Genomic DNA, 22,146 nt, shown 5'->3' on the forward strand with positions numbered 1-22,146 from the left:
CATTTGGGTACCCTTCAGGGATCATTTGTATGTGGTTCTCTAGATCCTTTTAGGATTGCGTCGTTCTGACTTTCGTGACGTTTCCAAAGCTATTCCGGGACCATTTTAGACCCTTCCGGGAGAATTTCTGGCTGGTTTTCGGAATCCGTTCGGGATGTATGGAACTTCAAAAAAAAGTGCAGTGAAGCATGACTTTAAATCACCAAGTTTAGGAAGAGTGTTACTAATATGGGAAGTCCTTTGCAGGATATAAAGTCCAGTGCAAGTCCCTTCTGGTACTATCTCGACTGCTGCTGGAACAACTAATTTGATAACTCCTAATACGGGCTTAGTCATCATCATTCATCATTAAATAACGCTTATATCTGTTTCGCGATAGCTGACGCAAATTGGGAACAAAGGGAGTTCAAGTCTTCCTCCAGCTACCTCTCCCAACTCAGTAAAGGTCTCTCCATTTCTCTGCTTCCAAATCCGTGTGTCGACAGAAATACTTTATTTTTTTCGCTGTTGTTGCTGGTTTCCAGATAGACGAAGTTCCGCCTTGTTTGAGTGAGAAGAAAAGCATAAGATTGGCAGATCCGCCATCAAATAACTACAATTAGCTGCACAGCCTCAACTCTTTTGCAGAATACAGTCGTACTTGTACATTCCTCCCGTTTGGAATGGAAACGTGCTCTTACTAATCAAACCCCTTCGCGGAAGAAATATTTCTGATTTTTTTTTTATTTTTTATTGAGGTTTTGCTAATACTTAATTAATCGTGTCCAAGTACATATTTCATAAATCGCCAAAAATGTCAGCTAAAGTTATATTAAATTCTTTCAGATAGCGCTCGGTCCAATCATTTATGCGCTGTTGATTATCGGCCGAAAGTTCATCTTTGTACGCGCCAACTATGCCACGGCGCATGAATCTGAAAAAAAAAAACAAATTTTTCACACCGAATATCATAAAATTTTTATTGGTTCCCACTCACTCAAAATCCGCTTGCGTATTGGACCTCGTTGAATTTCTTTTGATCAAATTAGTAGGATTCACTTGTTCGTTTTCTGTGATATGAATAAAAAATATGCTTGAGCAGTCAAAATAAGTAACCCTTAATAGTCAAAACTTAAAATATTCGTCCAAGCCTAACTTTAATAGGATGAAATGCACTTCGGTCAACAACTTACTAGTTTAGTAGGTGTGTAGTATAGAAAAGTGTTAATGGAAACTTTGTGCTCAATCCAATGACTTCAATATTTAGTTCGTACTTACTGCTTTCTTAGCATTATACACAATTCACATTGCTAAGGTGAAGATCATACATGGAAACGATCCTGAATGGGTCCCCCAGTGGCTTAGGGGCCTTAGAATATACCCGCGGCAGGTTTAACCGCATTAAGAGTTGACTAAAATACCCAAATGATTCAAGGAAGGAAGGAAGCCAGCACAATTTATAGTTTCTCCAACCCAATTGTCAACCTCAACTACCCGTGGTGAATCCTATTTGTGTAACAGGGGCCGGGATGGCCTAGAAGGTTCAGTGTGATCATATTAAATCATTCCCAACTTGGTCGAGCTTGTACCTTAATTGCGCGTGTAACTAGAACGTATCGAATGTATATCCGGCAATGGACCATTTATATCAATAACACTACCTCAAACCTTAGGGGAGTATCCTCACCGCTACAACAACAATAGCAATAACCCTGAGTATGGATCTTAATTTATCAACGCAAATGGCTTAATCATTGGTCGAAAACTTGCGGCTGTATGGCATAGCATACCTCTCAGACTACTTCCTTTTTCTTTGCCTTAAGTTACCCTTCTAGACAGTTTCTTAGGTAGAGGATCCCGAGAAAAATTTAGTAGATTAAATTCGTCAGACTCCCAACGACACAGTTCACAGATCCTTACACCGTGTTAATTGGGACAACTTAAAAGCTTTGAAGTTATATCATAAAGTGATACATCACCGAAAGGTGGTGAAGAACGCAAAACAAAATTGTAGGACAGGCATAGGTCAAGTCTGGGAAATCCTCCTACTCCTCAATGGAAAACAATCGTGAGTCTCAAGGCTGAGTAAGATTCTCTCCGAAGAAAATTTGGAAAGAAAAAACAATAGAACATGAACGTACTCAAGGTAGGGATTTCTGGAAATTCCTATGCACACTGCAATCGAACCTCATAAAACAAAATCCTCCGCAGACGCTCAGACAACTCAAAAGACTAATGGGAGCGTTAATAGATCAAAAATATTTCGGATTCACATCACCAGTCGTCACTCTAATGGTGTTCTAGTAAGGAGGGGCATGGATTCAATTACTGTGAAGGGTCTACAAGCGAAATATATTTCTGAACAGGAGAGCAGCCTCTAAAGGATCTTGCGGACAGGTTCTCTGCAGAAGGGACTAAAGAGGTGACAGACAAGGCATAATTTCACGTCTTACTTATGTGAGATAACGTCATATGGAAATGATAAAAGTTACTTGTAAATGCTTAAACGGCAGTTGGAAATAAGATTTCTCAATTAAAAATAAGATTAGCCATTTATGAATTAGAAAGTGTCATATGGGAATAAGAATGATAAACCCTCAATGCGAAAGGGTCACTTAGATATGAGAAGTGTAATTTGTAAATGCGAGAGCGTCAAATGAAAATGCGAAAGCGTAATTTGAATTTGAGAATAGTCAGCTAGAAATGCGAGTACGTCATATGAAAATAAGAAAGTTACTTGTAAATGAGAAAGCAGTTGGAAAGAAGATTTGTCAATTGTAAATAAGATTTGTCGATTGCAAATTAGAAACAGTCATATAGAAATGAGAAAAGTTACTTGTATATGCTAAAGCGGCAGTTGGAAATATAATTTGTCAATTAAAAATAAGATTAGTCATTTGTGAATTAGAAAGTGTCATATGGAAATAAGAATGATCAACCCTCAATGCGAAAGGGTCACTTCGATATGAGAAGTGTCATTTGTGAATGAGAAAGCGTCAAATGAAAATGCGAAAGCGTAATTTTAATTTGAGAATAGTCAGCTAGTAATGCGAGTGCGTCATATGAAAATAAGTTACTTGTAAATGAGAAAGCGGTAGTTCGAAATAAGATCAAGGTCAATTGTTAATAATATTTTTCGATTGTAAATGAGGAAGAGTCAAACAGAAATGAGAAAAATTACTTATAAATGATTAAGCGGCAGTTGGAAAGAAGATGTGTCAATTGTAAATAAGATTCGTCGTTTATAAATTAGAAGAGTCATATAGAAATGAGAAAAGTTACCTGTAAATGGGAAAGTGGCAGTTGGAAATGAGATTTGTCAACTAAAAATAAGATTAGTCAATTGTTAATTGGAAAATGTCGTATGGAAATAAGAATAATCAACCGTCACTGCGAATGGGTCACTTCGATATGAGAAGTGTCATTTGTGAATGAGAGAGCGTCAAAAGAAAACGCGAAAGCGTCATATGGAAATGAGAATAGCCAATTGTAAATGCGGACGTGGAGTTCGATAGAGGCCGAAACATTAATTTAGTTAGCGGGATATCAGTGCTTGGATGTCGTTCTTGCTACTAATTCATAGGTTTCCCGGAAAAATACAATTTAACAAATTTTTTAAACTAGCAAATCAAAGCAGCTTTTAACTAATTCCCAACCCTAGCGCAGCATAAATAAAAAAAATGCAAATACCGCTTCTTACTTCATAGCTCTACCTACCTTTCATGTTTTTAAAAGACAAATGATCCAATAATTTCTCCATTTGTGCTTCCGTCAAGTCCGGCTGCCCCAAGAATGTATTCAAACGCATTGCAACACCACGCAAATCCCGTTTCATTTCCTCAAATGTTGTAAAAAATACATTTGGCTCAGAACGCATTAGCCACATGGTGTGCACATGTGGCCAATAAGGTGTATAAGTTGTTTCATCACTTAAGAAGTCATCGATAAAGTCTTGCATGCTACCCTCGTAAGCACCTTTCGAGCGCAGAAAATGGCTATATGAGAGCACAACATCCTTCGGATTGCGAGCGCAATAAATCAGCTGAGATGAAACAACAAATATGCAGTTACCACAAATTTTGAAGATTTCCCACCCGAGCTCACCTTTACTTTCTTTTGCCAAATCTGTCGCGGTAATAAATGCGCTGGCAAGTGTGTCTTTATACAACGCGGTGATTTTAACTGCCTAGCCGCATCGATGCTGTTGTGAAAGAATGTATCATACAGCAAGCTTATGCTGAAGAGAGAAGACATTAGTATATATTACCAAAATACATTTTTCCTTTCTTTCTATCTTACTCCATATAAACGCTACGCTGCCACAGATGCACTTTCTTGGCCTCGTCGTAGTCTAAATTATTTAGTAAAAGCCAAGTGGCTTCTTGTATCCAAGTTGTACCACTTTTTGGAAATGTTGTTATGAATACGTCATCCTGTTTCACTTCGAAATCGTAAATGTCTTTGATATTTTCTCCAAATAATTTTTGCACCGTAAACCAAGTTTCAGCCCAATTCCATTTTAATGGTATGAAGTCGCCATTTGTAGAAACTTTGACCATTTCTGCTTTCTGACGGCGTGCTGGAGCTTCAGAAACACTTTCCGATTGCTTTATATGTATCATGATCTCTAAGGAAAAAACGAGTTGACTCGCTTGGTGCTCAGTGTAGGAAACTATCTTAGGCCAACTATTCTTGAAATTCAAAGGAACAATCTCAAGATGATTTGCGGAAGCGTTTTCTTGCGCGGTTTGAAGTTTAAGTTTAAGTTAAATCTAAAATTTTTTGCATATGAACACACCAAATTTGGCTTAGAATTTATATTATGCCAGTTTTCGCATAAGCGCAGAAATTGGTTTAAATTTTAAGCCACTAAGGTCTACACTTAAATTCGAAAAAAAGAGAAAAAAATTGCAATAAATTTAAACCTTTTGGTTTTGTTTTAAAACCAGAAGTGTCCACCAGTCACAATTTTAACCCTCTTAAATTTTTTGGCTTTGTTTTGAAACAATTTTGAGATTTTATGCTTATTGCTCAGCTAAGATTAAAATTCAAGCCGAATAAAGTTAAAAAACACAGCACTATCCAAAACAAGTTCGACAATTTTCTACCTAGGTTCGTGCCCGGCAAAAGTAACTTCTAGATACATTGAGCAAACGTTTTTCTAAATAGGATTGCCGCTTTCCAAGAAAAAATTCATGTGCCTTGTAGAACTCTTTCGGAAACGGCAGAAAAATTGAGCTCCCTGTCGTTTGTAGGAAAAATTAAAAGTAGCGTGCCAAATGTTGCAAGAGAAGCTCGACCTAAATGCCATTTGAGTTATATAGCGCCGAGTTATTGTTATCATTTGTATTATTTAGATTTCTACCTCTAAGCACAGCCGAAATTGATTTATTAAATGAACAAAATTTAAAACGATGAGCTTCTATGTGGCAACTCTGCTTTAACAGGACCAGATTGTAGACATTTCTGTGAAGTGGCGAAGTGAGCCACATATTTTCATTGATCATCTGTTTTGCGAGGCCTATAGAGTAGATCGGTCTCATTCCATTAAGATACGTTTTATCTGATTTTTGCCCTCCCAAACAATGATGTCGGGTCGAGGGTATCTCACACTCAGAAACATTGCATTCGCTTTCAATAAAAACAAATCACACGCACAATAAATACATCGCCTTCAACTGTATGCATATATATATATATATATTGGAGCAATATACTTGTATAATTATGTTACACTAATCTTTATATATTTATTCAATCCCTCCGTCGAGCCTTCTTTTCATGTCAAGTATGCAAAATAAACTGAACAATTAGATTCGCTGTGATTGCATTACAAGCAAACTACACTCAAAGTATGCAAAAAATCTTAAAAAGCTTTTGAAATAATACTTACATGCACATACACCGTAATCGTTTGTAATCAAGTTGGAAAGAGCAGTTTTCTTCACGTAAAGCGTAGATACAGGGGTTTAGGGCTGTTCTAACATTCCATTTGGTCACGGAGGAAAGCCAGCCTCGACTGCATTGGGAGAAACAAGTGGATGAAGACTTAATCTTCTTCTGCTCCTTCTTGTAGCAGTGCATCGCCTCTTTTAAAAGGTGCGATCACAGAAATCCAAGGAAACTTGCAGTTTCAATAGGAGAGCGCCAAAGGGACATAGGGGTTAGTGGCGTGGGTTACATATTACATTTGAAATTCTGGGCGGACCGTATCGGAGACGCGCAGCGCACAAGCGCTAAAGTATTTGAGGATTTCGTAAAATTGTTTACCTTAAGGTAAAATTGCGGCTGTTTACTACTGGACAGGTAGGGTATTATCGAACGTAATGCCATCGATGTGGATGTCCAATATTGCTGACATTTGCCACGTCGCACAGTGTTTCGTGTAGAACAAGCTAGCTGGACAAAATTATTTTCCGATATTTTCAGTTTCATATAAAAAAAAAAAATAAATGTAAGGCGCGATAACCTCCGAAGAGATCTAAGGCCGAGCTTCTCTTCCAATTTGCGTCGTGCTCCTCTTGATTTTTCCCTACAAATTGGCCGGACGGGACCTACATGTTTTATGCCGACTCCGAACGGCATCGGCAAGGCAGATGAGTTTTCACTGAGAGCTTTTCATGGTAGAAATACAATCGGAGCGCTTGCCAGACACTGCCGAGGGGCGACCCCGCTTAGAAAAATTTTCTTCTAATTGAAAAATCTTATTTCTAAAATTTTGATGTTGCTTTGCCCGGGAGTTGAACCCAGGGCATACGGTGTGATAGGCGGAGCACGCTACCATCACACCACGGTGGCCGCAGTTTCATATATAGTCATTTATTACAAGTATAATATTTTTTCAGCCATATGTGACTTTTTTCTTATTTTTTTCTAAAATTTTACTTCTTTTTACTTTACTTTACTACTTACTAATCACGGAAAAAGTTATAGCGTAAGTTTTCTTTTATAATTATGTTACAATTCATTATCGTCACTGTCATTCGATGAGTCACTTGTGGAATAGTGATGAGCATCACTACTCTTCAGCAGGCTCTTAAATCTTAAGCTGTTAACTAAGGGATCCGATGTTTTAAGTAACATATTCATACGATCTCTATTCGTGGCTACACGTGACTGCTTTTGTGTGTTATCATCCCTGAATCGTCTCAAATCTTTGTTACGGGCTTCTTGTGCTTCTTCAGAAAGTTGACCAATAGGTAAAATTGCTGATTTTATAATATCAGTACTATGCACTAAGATTTTATGAACTGTAGCAAGGCATATAAAACCACGGATAGAGATCTATGTATAGTTTTTTAGTCTCACTCGCAAATATCTCAAATCTTTGGATATTGATATTATATCCAGATGCTAATGCGCGAAGGAGAGTATCGAATCTTTTGATGACCGTTACATTCAATCCCGTAATCTCAGCACTACCCTCAGAATTTTCGAAAAACCTTCGAGCAGTATTACCATCATTGGTATTGCCGAATCCTGGTTTTGGTTGATCTACTATCAATCCAAGTTCACTTTTAAATTTATTCTGGATTTCGTTGGAACGTTGCTCAACACTCTCTTTATCTGCCTCATTCCTAAGTTGCCATTTTTTTTTTGTCGAGGCGATAACTTATGTGAAGCAAGCATTCAAAACATCTTATCCAGACATGGAGAGGACAAGCCAAAACCAAGATTATCTCGGTTAGGTATAAAAACCCGTGTCTCATCATTCATATCTTTTGGAGTGGCACCACAAATAAAACACTTTTGTGCGGAACAAGTTTCAGTCAAAGCATTGCAAACTTTTCCGTCAATCATTGTTAGGAGCATGTTGTGATTTACAGAAACCTCGCATTCTTCGAGGAAGTACTTTGTTCGTTTCAATAAACAATAAAATCTTTTGTTTCCTTAGAGAAAATAAATTTAATTGGACTACAATACATCGTAGAAGAAGGTCGAGGATTCTGCCAAACAATGTTACCCTTTTCGTCCTGCAACTGAAGAGGAACGAAAGAAAATATAAACAAAAACTCATCAGTGTCAGCACTGCATGTGAATTTTTGCTTATATGTACTATGAGCAGAACTTCCATCGCAACCCAACTTGCTGATTAAAGTAAATGACACAGATGTAGGTAACAAACTAACAAGAACTTCTTGATTTGCTAAAATTAAACGTTCAAGAGTTTTATCTAACACGGCTTGAACTTTAATTTCAGCACTTGTTTCACCCACATCAATCTCATTTGGATAGCATTCTGCCTTAGCTTTTCTTAAACTATAAAATGATTGATAAACCTTATGGCCTGCCTTGATACTCCACTTCCAAGTCGTTTTGTACCCATGAGTCGTGGACTTGCTGTCTACATAGTATGCCAAAGCTTCTACACTGCTCAAGCATCTTGTCCCTTGCTCACATGTTACCTTGTTCGTCGTTTTTTGTGGGTTTTTTGTAAACTTTTTATAATATTAGCAATATTCCTGTTTCAGGACATCCGAGTTGATACTTCTGCCGAATAAACTAACTCATCAGCACTTCTGGATTGCAGTAGGTCGTTCACTCGACGACGTTTGGTCTTTTGACTGGAAAGCAGAAAGTCCTTCTGTGGTCTTCCGGGTCCTGGGTTACGTGAAGACGAAGCTGGTTGCTCTGATGGCAACCTTGAATCCATCGTAATTGTAAACTTGATATCTGTTCCCAAAAGCCACTCCGAGTTTTTATTACACAATCGCTCCCGATGTCTTCCAGAGCTGTTCCATTTCTCATCGATGTTGGACGAATATTTTGAAACTTGTTGACTTAAATTTCTTAACGAATGCTCAGCTAGTTCTATTAAATCAGCCTTAAGTAAAGTGCAAATCAATAACTACTTATTTCTCGATTCTTTCGAATATTTCAACCAAATTTCAAAAAACTCCATTCTTGGTATGGTTAATACTAAATCTACAAAAAAACAATTAAAAATATATGTGCAAAGAATTCGCAATGGTTTTTTCTTTCGACTATTAGAAAATACTTGGGAGTATAACATACGTAACATTTGGCGCGGGTACACGCGGGTACATACAACTTTTCCCTTTCTAAAATTAAAAATGTAGGTAAAAAGTATATTTTCTTCCTAATAACAGAATCTTAAATATATTAAAAATATTCTAATTGCCAAAAGATTACTATTAAAAAATTCAACTCACCTTCGAGCTTAGAATCCATCACAAAAATTTTAAAAGTGTTTAATTAAAAGTATTATGAAAAGTAATATTCAACACTATTTTTGTAAATTAATCAACGCAAATTACGGCCACTCCTGCTTACTTACTTCAATTACTCAAGATATAATAAGCGAAAAAACAAATTTGTGCAAAAATCCCGTTATTTTGTTGTTCTCTTTCATTTTCCATTACAATATTCTTGGAATAAAAACTTTCTTTTTGTCCAGCTAGCTTGTTCTACACGGAACACTGTGCGTCGTCGGTGCCAATGCCAACTAATGCAAAGCGAAGGAACTGGAAATACCAGGGACTCGGTGGGTAGTATTAGAGCAAAGCTCATCTATAGAATAGTCAGAACCTCTTGCCTTTATCATGGAATCATCAGCGTAGATATATAAAAACTTAATAAATACAAACAATTTTCAAAATAGAAAAACACGCCTCTTGAAGAATTGTTTCTTGGTTTTGATGCTGCGTTCTTACGTTGGACCAATGCCTGCCGCCCTCTCAAATAGTTTGCAGGTCAACCTTTAGGCAAATGATAGAAGGGTAGAGCCTTCCCAGTCTTGCCGTAACGTGTCGTGATTTACCGTGGTGCCTGCAATTCGCATGAATTATATTAGCAGGGCTTACGGCTTAACTTGCTAAGGAACGGCACAATTAACGAAGTCGAAGGCTCACAAGGTCTCATAGTAAGACGCATTCAGAATGAAGAAAATCTCCATTTGATAAGTCTCAATGAGAGGTCCTAAATTATTGATAGTGAAGGTTTCTCCTAGTTTACAGGGGCTATACTGACAATTAGCTTTTTACGTTGAAATCAAATGACGAATTAGATCGTCGAGCAATTTCTCCTGAAATATGATGTAACCTCTAGGAAGAGAAGGTTTTACCACGGCTTTCATATTGTACCTGAATTTATTTTTAAGTTAACACAAGTAATTTACAATACAGGAGTACGCGCTGGTAAACAAAGAGTTTTTTTACAAATCAGTTACAAAAGATTGTTAACCAATGAAATGAGCTTTATCTTACCTCTAAACTAATAACTCGGCTAACTGTACTTACCTACTGCAGATACTTTCATATTAACTTATGTAAGTTTGTAAGTATGTATGTAGGCGCATTAAAACGCTGAAGCATTGCAAGTTCAAAGAACTGGCTTTGTAGCCAGAGCGAATAAATCAGTATTTGCAAATACAAGTATCTTTCTTAAGCCGTTCGGAATAAAAAAAAATAAGAAAACTTCATATACTTCCTTTATACAAATGAGTCAAAACGATTTACACTAGGATGGACGGCATATTCCACGCTCACTCCATACCGCCACTGCCGTCACCAAAGGATTTCAAGAGCTTGGGAGTTCAACTGGGAGGAGTTTTGCGCAACTTCAAAAGGAAAAACGCTGACTACAGAGCTGCAATATGTAGGAGTGCAAAGTCGGCGATGGTCCAGCTGACAAAGGTAGCCACTGTTAAGCATAAACATGGTCGGATGAGCGCATCGCTCCAGATTGGAATTTTATTGCGTATTATACAATCGATGCCTATTTGAATTCTCAGCAAAGCTTACAAAGCTTTGTTAAATCATTTAGAAAAATACTATCAGCTCATACCGATTTGAAGCCAAACTAGGCTTCACACAAGGTAACATGCCTACAGCTGTTTGCTGTCATCAAAGAAATAATCGGAGAAATCGCGGGAGACTATGAAAATCTTAGTCTAGCTGGGAACCATAAATATTAGTGAAAAAAATATCAGCCTAAAAATCGGTCACTGTTGCCAACATGTGCTACTTTGGATGGATTAGAAATGTACCTATCCAGATGTATGGCTTGAAATTATGGACGGTGTCAAGGGAAGATCGCATGATCCTTGGAGTATTCGAGATAACAACTCCCCAGAAGACTTATAGTTCTGTTTGTTATAGTTCTGTTTGTTATGTTCATGCTAGAGCCACTATGTATCATTCGCGATTTGTGGTGGCATAAGGTCTAAGGCCATGATATCGAATCATTTTACAACTACCTAAAATGGGGAAAAAGATTAATTGGCCTTTTGACTTCGAATGACCATGAGAGCAATTAACCTTGCCACCTTTATAAATGATTTATTACCATTACCGTTTGATCTAAGACCATTTCAAGGAAAAATCCATACACATATTTCACTGAGTTGAGTTCAGCAAAAAAAAAAAAAATTAAAAAGGTTGTAGTGTAGTTTAAGCTGAAATAGTCCGGATCAGTTTCTTATCCGAGTTTTTCACTCTAATGAAGCAAGAATATAAGAAACAAGTAAGGAGGGCTAAGTTCGGGTGTAACCGAACATTACATGTTCAGCTGCCAAATTACAGCTTGCAAAACTTTTAAATTACCTTCTTTTAAAAGTGGGCGGTGCCACGCCCATTGTCCAAAATTTTACTAATTTTCTATTCTGCGTCATAAGGTCAACCCACCTTCACCCATACAGTTTCATCGCTTTATCCGTCTTTGGTAATGAATTATAGCACTTTTTCGGTTTTCCGAAATTTTCGATATCGAAAAAGTGGGCGTGGTTATAATCCGATTTCGTTCATTTTAAATTGCAATCTGAGATGAGTGCCCAGGAATCTACACACCAAATTTCATTAAGATACCTAAAAATTTACTCAAGTTATCGTGTCTAGGGACAGACGGACGGACATGGCTAAATAAATTTCTTTTTTCGCCCAGATTATTTTGATATATAGGAGTTTATATCTATCTCGATTGGTTTATGCCGTTACGGGGGCACCATTATGGGAACACAATTAATATACACTGTGACCTCTGCTCAGCTGAGTATAAAAATCCTCCTTTCACCAATGGCCACACTAAGCAGTTCACTGTTCAATTTCTATCTGCTTGTGTCCGTCTAATACCCATCTTGTGTCCGTCTAATATCCATCTTGTCAGCCAACTTACTTACTAACTTTATTGGCGCTTAACCGTTTAAACGATTAAAGCCGTCCGCTAAGGAGCGCCAGTTGCTTCTTTGCTGGGTTAGCTGGAGCCAATTGGTCTCTCCAAGAGAATTTAAATCGTTTTCCATTTGGTCCTTCCAGCGGAGTGGGCCGCCATCTTCTTCTGCTTCCATGGACGGAAACCGCCCATCATTATCTTTCATTCGCATAGCATGGCCTAGCCAGCGTAACCGCTCCGTTTTGATTCGCTGGACTACATATATTGATGTGTGTGTAAAGCTCGTACAGTTCAAATCTTCTTCGGTACTCACCATTGGCAAAGCGTAGAGGTCCGTAAATCGTTTGAAGACCTTTTCTCTCGAACACACAGGGAGCCGCTTCATCTGATTTTGTTGTTGTTGTTGTAGCGATTAGGTTACTCCCCGAAGGCCCTGGGGAGTGTTATCGATGTGATGGTCCTTTGTCGGATACAGATCCGATACGCTCCGGTAACACAGCACCATTAAGGTGCTGGCCCGACCATCTCGGGAACGATTTATATGGCCACATTAAACCTTCAGGCCATCCCTCCCTCCTCACCCCCAAGTTCCATTAGGAGCTTGGGGTCGCCAGAGCCTCGTCTGTTAGTGAAACGGGATTCGCCGCTCGAAGGTGAGGTTGACAATTGGGTTGGAGAAGCTATATATTGCGCTACACAACCCCTTGAATCCCATCTGATGTTGTCATGGTCCATGCTTCCGTCCTATGCATTGCAGTTACGATAAGTCACCTGTAGAGCATGGTTTTTGTTTGCCGTGAAAGGACTAGTCCAAAATAGCATTTATCGGCAAGAGCGATTCTACGCTGGATTTAATAGCTGATTTTGTTATTGAGTCAACTACCAAGGAGATATATTAATAAGATGCAGTTCTCAAGAACTTTCCGATTTGGTATGGCTTCGGAGATGCTATCGTACCTTTTGCACCTACATACATATATTCACTTAACATTATTTACGCCACTCAAAAAATATAAACCAAACAATTTAATTCTGATTACAACAACAAAATAAGTAATTAAAATAATTTCCAACAATACAAAAAAGCCGAAATTCCAAACAAAGATTTTAATTTTGTTTGGACCGTACGCTCATTTCCGCTTTAAACTTCAACTAATTTACTACATTTAAACTGAGTCGCATTATTAGGTAATGAAAAAGTCCAAGTCACTGATTTAAGCAATCATTGGATGTTGTGGGACAGGGGGGGCATGCGTACGTACATGTTATGTGGAAGAACAAGAATTTGTATGATGTGAGCTACTGAGGCTATAATAGCATTTAGAATTTAAATTGTACTACTCATGCGGCGGCACGCAGAGAAAGCAAACAGAGATGCGATTAATGTGATGCAATTAATCACATTGGCAACACTGACTGCTATGTCTAATAGCACCACGGTAGCTCAGCAGTGATGTTGAGGCAATGGGGATTGCATAAAATATAATAAGACGTACAAGTACAGTGTCTTGGAGAAAAAATAAGATTGGATGAAAATTGTAAATGATTTTGGACTCAAAAGTCGTGTTTTCTTAAGTACAGACGAAATCGATGGACTACATGTCTGAATTTGTGCAACTCGCTTGGGGAACTAGCACATGGGAAACTCCTATTGGGTAACATATTGCTACTTATATCTGCAATGAACGATCTTAGATCTGCAACTTCCTGAATAAGGTCTCCATTTACCAGGTTCACACCTGATATAAAATAACTTTGTCATTTTGGCACATACTATAAGCTTGCTAAGACCTATGCTACTTGCTGCTTTTAGGTCTGATGGCTGCGTCGCTCCTAATAGGTTGAGTCTTAGCCTGGCGAACCCGCCATCACTGAAGAAGCCTAATTTGAAAGCTTGTGCCGCCAGAAGGCAGTGACAAGTCAGAATACCCATCCTGAGCCTACAGTGCCCTGCACATGACCTTCGAAACTCTGCAGCATCACACTTTGCTCTACGTCTTTTCTGCTTGGGCGATCATGTGCTACTCTCATCTTCTTTTAATCTCGCCCAATCTGATTAGGACGTTTACGTCATAAGCTTCGAGGAATGCGCCAGTTTCTTATATCTATAGTACCTAGCAAATTCGGTACACGTATTCTGGTTGTCTATGTTTCAAACAAATTTCCCTTCCCCTCCACAAACAGCTCTTCCTTTCTTTTGTCTCTCCCGCTTCCACTAGCTGCTCCTGTCCATTTTTTTCATAACTGTTGTTTTATTTAACGTTTTTTATAACTAGTCCCATTGCCCTCACCTTGCTCTCTCCTTTCTTATTCTCGCCCTCTTCGTACCAAACTGCCACCCTTTAGGATCTTTATATAAAATACTGATTAGCTGCAACAAAAAGAATTGAAGATACAGACAAGCTGGCATATGGCGCACACATATGCAAATATAATTTAATATGAACTAAATAGTTTAGGTTTGCTAACGAAGATCTTGGCTGACTTGCCTCAGGGAGGCGTGCTACCCCTTCTTTTATGGATATTGGTACTTAGGTCGGTAGCAACGCAGCTAACGTATGGAGCTCTTGTATGGTGGAAAGCGCTGGACGAAAAGAGCCGCTAAGACTAAGGGAATCCAACACTTGGAAATCAACCTAATATATGGGCCGATAATATATGACCTCTCAAGGGGCGATTAACCGAGACCATAACTGATTAAACGTCCGTCACGAGCTATATGACGGCAGTTGTTGACTTGCCGGTGCAGAACATAAGATATCTTTCGAGAAGGAGTGAGAGAAAGGCATAGAGTGTAATAGAACATTATAATCTACACAGACGGCTCGAATAAGTAAACGGGGGCGGGGCATTAAAATGCCTTCAGGGTTTTCGACAAAGATCGTTAGATTTGTGTGTGGAGCCGTGCTGTCCTGGAACAGTCTGGCTGCTCTTTCTATGACATGGATAAATTTGGAGGTAGTACGGAGGTGTCGACCCTCGCTGGCGCCCATAGGGTATTTCAATATTTCCTATGCGGGCACCTTGGACACAAATATATAGAAGGAAATGAATTTGTAGACGAGGTAACCAGGAATGGTTCCTAATGGCAAATTTAAGGCGAACAGCTTCAACGAACACTGCTGGTTTCTGTCCTAAGGAAAATAGGAAAAGGACTTACTGTGGACCAACCGGAATTACTAAGAGGTCTCAAGGTTGTTAATGTCCATGTTTAGATTGCCTTCCTCTTAAAGCTAAACAAATCTGCAGTACTGACGTGTGTCATCCCAGGTCGTTGCATTATTGCGCAGATGCTCCGACGTAGAGGAGTCGATTTATCACTTTCTCCTCCCAGGACTGCAGATAAGACTACTCACATTTCTCGGGTTTTTGATAGTCTGGTAAAGGGTTGGAAGGTGAATCTTTCGCACCTACTTGGGATCATCAAAGAGAGCAAATGATTCGTTGAAGACTACTTACAGAGGGCATCCACAATGAACAAAAATATTTTCGAATGGAAGTGTGGGAAGTCCCTATGCACGCCCATTCATGCTAACCTGGCCCACCTTTTTCCTAGTGGGGAGCATAACAACGCCTACCTTTCCAAAGCTACAATGCACACCTAGATACATACAGCGATTTACCTAAAAATTCACAATGTTCGGAAAAGGGAAAAGACTGTTTAACTACCTTCAGGTTTTACGAACCCTCTCTGTGTGTAGACGCTACGGCCAAGAAAATGTTTCAATCTACACTTGTATTTCGAAGCAGATGAATGGGATGACCTCACTAGATTTGGAAAGGCTGGTGGAGTAAGACTGATCTCCCTTGGTGCTCCCAATTGGCGTCAATTATCGCGAAAATTTGGCGTGTCTCGCTAAGAAACGGCCAAAATTGCTTAGGCGGTTAAGCGTCAATTAAGGATGATGATGTTATGGTGCTGATAACACGACACAGCCATTTTTGGGCCAACATACTGTAGGGAGTCATTGCACACATTTAGCCAGATATGATTCTAGACTGCCAATGTTGTTGCACATGTTGTAAGACGCATTCATTTGGATTCTTGCTACTCATTGCATTTTAGATTCATGTCCATGCGCCACACAGCGTACGAGATCCAACACTTTTAAGAAGATGTACGAGCCAGCCATCAAACGAACGTGTTTCCTATTATCATATTTTTGTCGACTCATTTCGAAGCGAATTACTTGTACAAGAATTATAAAATATTTCATAAGTACAAATTTAATTTGTTTTTTTTTTTTTTGTAATAATAAAAATGATTTTGCTGTGCAATGCAGCAGCACTTTTGGTGGCATGGGACAAACAAACATCTACTAAAGTGCCGATATGTTGTATGTACATATGCAATTAAACTTCTACCACCACCTTGCATGAGGGTGGCCCACACATGAGTCACCAAAAAAATGTTGCTTCTTCATTTTTTTCTTAACTTACCCTCACCTCGAAAATAAGGCTGCAGTCGGGGCTTGTAAGACTTCTTCACGTACCACGGAAACGGTCATCATCCTCCCTTTACATATTATTTCTTAAATACAAAACAAAAAAAAAAAACATCTTTAAGGCGTTTTGATGAATGTTGTACTATAAGCTACATGGCGAGAAAGTATATGTAATGAGTTGGGTCTTTGAAAATGCAACATATGCGTCCTGCAAACATAAAGGTGGTTGGTCGATGAAGCGTATGTGCCACATATGTCTCCATGCCACCACAACTAGGCAGTGCACAATTGTGTTCCATTTTTGTTTTTTTTTTATGTTCGGGGGGAAGCGAATTGTGTGGTTGGAGAGCCACGTAACGTGCTGTGGCCCATGTCCAACTAATCCTTAGCAATCACCTCAAAAGTCATCAAACATCATCAATTTAATCATTGCAATCAGCAAAGTTCGAATGAACGGTTGTTATCGCAAAGAGTGATTGGAAGGGATTGACGTGGAACATCGTTGCGAGTAGTATGAGGCAAGGGCTTACAGAGTGTACCAAAAGTATCCCGTTTACTAAATAAAGGCTTTCACCTCAATTGGAATACTACTTACAAGCCAGACTTTGAAAAATGAGGGAAGACAAAGAGATACTGATACAAACATGTAGTCTGGGTGGTCTGCAGGGTCCCTTTACGGAAATGGCATATATTTAGCCTTAGGTTGAAATCGCAGGTATGTAGGGACCTCACATAGACTGAGTGAGTCCATAGTGAACGTTGATAAAAGAAGATTTGAACAAATGTATTTTCCAAGTTAGTTTAGGTAATGGTTGAACTGGCCGATCCGTAAGGAAATACCCTTATTTTATCTGAACGTATGCATAGTGCTTCCAGAAGTTTGCTCGACGCCCAAAATTGAACAACTTATGCAGAAGTAGAACCTATTAAGCTATTGCATAGTTTTTATCGCGGGCTTGGCGACTAAACCAAAAAAAACCGTAACGGATATTTGTCAAAAAAGATCCAAAAAGGCTCGAAAAAATTCGAAAAGGTTCGTAAAGGTTCGGTGTTAGCAACAGGCCAAATACATAAAATTGGATCTCTTATCATAATCAGCGGTGGCCAGGCATGGCGGAACGATACAAGGTGGCAGCATGGGACAGCTGACTATAAACTTTTTTATTTGATATGATACATCAACTTCCGGCGTAGTACGATTTTGACATTTGTCCATCGAATTTACAAAAACAAAGTACATGGAATTTTTATTTATGTATGTAGGTATATCACCATGCTGCCACCTTGTATCATTCCGCTATGTGGCCAGGTTACCAAATTGAGAATGTGTTAGTAAACACGAACGCGTAGCGAGCACGAAAGCAAAATCAATTATTTATTTAGTTTGATTTCAATCCTTGAACAGTTAACACGTGTCACCGCACTCTTTGGTACTCTGTTTTAAGCGCTCGTGCGACACTTCTTCACCATACGACCATCGAAATCAAACTAAAAGAGCTGTCGTTGATTTTCACGAAGTAGCCATTGTGCTATCGCTTATCGTATACATATATGGTCGCTTACATAGCGGAATGATACAGGTGGCAGCATGGTGACATACCAACAAACATAAATAAAAATTCCATGTACTTTGTTTTTGTAAATTCGATGGACAAATGTCAAAATCGTACTGCGCCGTAAGTTGATGTATCAAATCAAATAAAAAAAGTTTGTAATCAGCTGTTCCACCTTTTATCGTTGCGCCATGGTCGCTTACAAGACAACCTAATAAAACCGCACGGTGTTTTTTTAGCGCACGCAAACAACCGGCGTTTTTTGCCCTAACCCAAATAAGCACGCGTTGCAACAATGTAAAGCATGTGTGCAAACGTCAAATCTAAATGTCACGCAGAACAAAAAATGGAAATCGAGTTAGGTTTTCACGCAGCAAATTCAATTTGAGTTGCTCTCATACAAGTTGTATGTGCATGAGACATTTTTGACAGAAAATGACTTGCGTGCGTTTATATTAGGTTGGCTTGTTAGCAGGTGCTAAGCTCACGCCCACCCCGGATCACAAAGTTAAAGTTAAAGTTGAAGTTAACGTTAAAGTTAAAGTTAAAGTGAATGTTAAAGTTAAATCGAAAGTTAAAGTTAAAGTTAAAGTGAAAGTTAAAGTTAAATTTAAGGTTAAAGTTAAAGTTAAATTTAAAGTTAAAGTTAAGGTTAAAGTTAAAGTTAAAGTGAATTTTAAAGTTAAAGCGAAAGTTAAAGTTAAAGTGAATGTCAAAGTTAAAGAGAAAGTTAAAGTTAAAGTTAAAAATAAAGTTAAAGTTAATGTTAAAGTAAAATGAAAGTTAAAGTTAAAGTCAAACTTAAAGTTAAAGAAAAGTTTAAATTTAAAGTTAAAGTTAAAGTCAAAGTTAAAGTTAAAGTTAAGGTTAAAGTTAAAGTTAAAGTTAAAGTTAAATTTAAAGTTAAAGTTAAAGTTAAAGTTAAAAATAAAGTTAAAGTTAAAGTGAAAGTTAAAGTTAACAAGTAAGGAAGGTTAAGTTCGGGTGTAACCGAACATTACATACTCAGTTGAGAGCTATGGTGACAACATAAGGGAAAACATGTAGGAAAATGGTGACAACATGTGGGAAAAGGAACCGAGGGAAACCCTGGAATGTGTTTGTATGACATGTGTATCAAATGAAAGTCATTAAAGAGTATTTTATGAGAAAGTGGGCCATAGTTCTATAGGTGGACGCCATTTAGGGATATAGCCATAAAGGTGGATCAGGGTTGACTCTAGAATGAGTTTGTACGATATGGGTATCAAATGAAAGGTGTTAATGAGTATTATAAAAGGGAGTAATCCTTAGTTCCATAGGTGGACGCCGTTTCGAGATATCGCCATAAAGGTGGACCAGGGGTGACCCTAGAATTTGTTTGTACAATATGGGTATCAAAAGAAAGGTGTTAATGAGTATTTTAAAAGGGAGTAATCCTTAGTTCCATAGGTGGACGCCGTTTCGAGATATCGCCACAAAGGTGGACCAGGGGTGACCCTAGAATTTGTTTGTACAATATGGGTATCAAAAGAAAGGTGTTAATGAGTATTTTAAAAGGGAGTAATCCTTAGTTCCATAGGTGGACGCCGTTTCGAGACATCGCCATAAAGGTGGACCAGGGGCGACCCTAGAATTTGTTTGTACAATATGGGCATCAAACGAAAGGTGTTAATGAGTATTTTAAAAGGGAGTGGGCCTTAGTTCTATAGGTGGACCCCGTTTCGAAATATCGCCATAAAGGTGGACCAGGGGTGACTCTAGAATGTGTTTGTATGATATGGGTATCAAATTAAAGGTATTAATTAGGGTTTTAAAAGGGAGAGGTGGTTGTTGTATAGGTGGTCGCATTTTCGAGATATCGCCATAAAGGTGGACCAGGGGTGACCCTAGAATTTGTTTGTACAATATGGGTATCAAAAGAAAGGTGTTAATGAGTATTTTAAAATGGAGTAATCCTTAGTTCCATAGGTGGACGCCGTTTCGAGATATCGCCATAAAGGTGGAGCAGGGGTGACCCTAGAATTTGTTTGTACAATATGGGTATCAAAAGAAAGGTGTTAATGAGTATTTTAAAAGGGAGTAATCCTTAGTTCCATAGGTGGACGCCTTTTCGAGATATCGCCATAAAGGTGGACCAGGGGTGACCCTAGAATGAGTTTGTACGATATGGGTATCAAATTAAAGGTATTAATGAGAGTTTTAAAAGGGAGTGGTGGTAGTTGTATATTTGAACGCGTTTTCCAGATATCGACCAAAATGTGTACCAGGGTGACCCAGAACATCATCTGTTGGATACCGCTAATTCATTTATATATGTAAAACCTGCCAAGATGTTAAGGGTTTTTTATTTCGCCCTGCAGAACTTTTTCATTTTCTTCTTCTTAATATGGTAGGTGTCACAACCATTTTATAAAGTTTTTTCTAAAGTTATATTTCGCGTCAATAAACCAATCCAATTACCTCACCATGTTTCATCCCTTTTTTCGTATTTGGTATAGAATTATGGCATTTTTTTCATTTTTCGTAATTTTCGATATCGAAAAAGTGGGCGTGGTCATAGTCGGATTTCGTTCATTTTTCATACCAAGATAAAGTGAGTTCAGGTAAGCACGTGAACTAAGTTCATTAAAGATATGTCGATTTTTGCTCAAGTTATCGTGTTAACGACCATGCGGAAGGACAGACGGACGACTGTGTATAAAAACTGGGCGTGGCATCAACCGATTTCGGCCATTTTAACAGAAAACAGTTAACGTCATAAAATCTATGCCCCTACCAAATTTCAAAAGGATTGGTTAATTTTTGTTCGACTTATGGCGTTAAAAGTATCCAAGACAAATTAAATGAAAAAGGGCAGAGCCACGCCCATTTTGAAATTTTCTTTTATTTTTGTATTTTGTTGCACCATATCATTACTGGAGTTGAATGTTGACATAATTTACTTATATACTGTAAAGATATTAAATTTTTTGTTAAAATTTTACTTTAAAAAAAATTTTTTTTTCAAAGTGGGCGCGGTCCTTCTCCGATTTTGCTAATTTTTACTAAGCGTACATATAGTAATAGGAGTAACGTTCCTGCCAAATTTCATCATGATATCTTCAACGACAGCCAAATTACAGCTTGCAAAATTTTAAAATACCTTCTTTTAAAAGTGGGCAGTGCCACGCCCATTGTCCAAAATTTTACTAATTTTCTATTCTGCGTCATAAGTTCAACTCATCTACCAAGTTTCGTCGCTTTATCTGTCTTTCGTAATCAATTATCGCACTTTTTCGGTTTTTCGATATCGAAAAAGTGGGCGTGGTTATAGTCCGATATCGTTCATTTTAAATAGCGATCTGAGATCAGTGCTCAGGAACCTACATACCAAATTTCATCAAGATACCTCAAAATTTACTCAAGTTATCGTGTTAACGGACGGACGGACATGGCTTAATCAAATTTTTTTTCGATCCTGATTATTTTGATATATGGAAGTCTATATCTATCTCGATTCCTTTATATATGTACAACCAACCGTTATCCAATCAAGCTTAATATACTCTGTAAGCTCTGCTCAACTGAGTATAATAAAGTTAAAGTTAAAGTGAAAGTTAAATATTAACTTCTCATTTATTCAATAAAAGTAAAAAATTGGTTTTCTTATCGGTCACCACGCTTAAAAAGCTTAACTTGAATTAATATCAAAGTTGATAATATGCAATAGCTTTACCGCGGCAGTCCCCGAGTGCCACACGTCCTTTTTTTATATATGTAATTGATGAAACAACGGACTTATCAGAACGAGAGATCTATTTTTGGTGGTTAGATGTTTCGATCGATTAACAAACAAACTTTGTCATAGATTTTAGTAACTCAATTAGAGCCTAATAAAAGTGATACAACACTGAATTAAAAACTTATTTCAGAATCACGTTTGCCTCTTGGTAATTTTATAAAGCTTGCCATTGATGGAGCCAATAAGATGACCAGCGAAAAAATTAATTGAAAACAAAATTTTACATTTAGTGCATTCAGGCGAATCGACTTGAACTAGGTAACCTGGCTGAGTTTGT

General features: G+C 38.1%; 1 protein-coding gene across 8 annotated transcripts in view; it reads right to left on the reverse strand.

Annotated features, from left to right (window-relative positions):
• Nucleotides 1–717: 717 nt before the first annotated feature.
• LOC137233967 (sulfotransferase 1 family member D1-like) overlaps nt 718–22,146 on the reverse strand; it is a 126,280-nt gene continuing 104,851 nt past the window's right edge. The window contains exons 1-6 of one of the 8 annotated variants that reach the window (XM_067757536.1): nt 5,697–5,813; nt 4,279–4,606; nt 4,084–4,216; nt 3,697–4,021; nt 977–1,049; nt 718–913 (exon numbers count right to left, since the gene is read on the reverse strand). In XM_067757536.1, coding sequence (XP_067613637.1) covers nt 778–913; nt 977–1,049; nt 3,697–4,021; nt 4,084–4,216; nt 4,279–4,601 — 990 coding nt within the window. In that variant the 5' untranslated portion in view covers nt 4,602–4,606; nt 5,697–5,813 and the 3' untranslated portion in view covers nt 718–777. Of the gene's footprint in view, nt 914–976; nt 1,050–3,696; nt 4,022–4,083; nt 4,217–4,278; nt 4,861–5,344; nt 5,814–22,146 lie in introns of those variants that run through there. The other 7 variants (XM_067757540.1, XM_067757538.1, XM_067757539.1 and 4 more) reach the window with 7 other exon arrangements.

This window comes from Eurosta solidaginis, chromosome 5 (assembly GCF_040869045.1).
Source record: "Eurosta solidaginis isolate ZX-2024a chromosome 5, ASM4086904v1, whole genome shotgun sequence".
Taxonomy (NCBI): domain Eukaryota; kingdom Metazoa; phylum Arthropoda; class Insecta; order Diptera; family Tephritidae; genus Eurosta; species Eurosta solidaginis.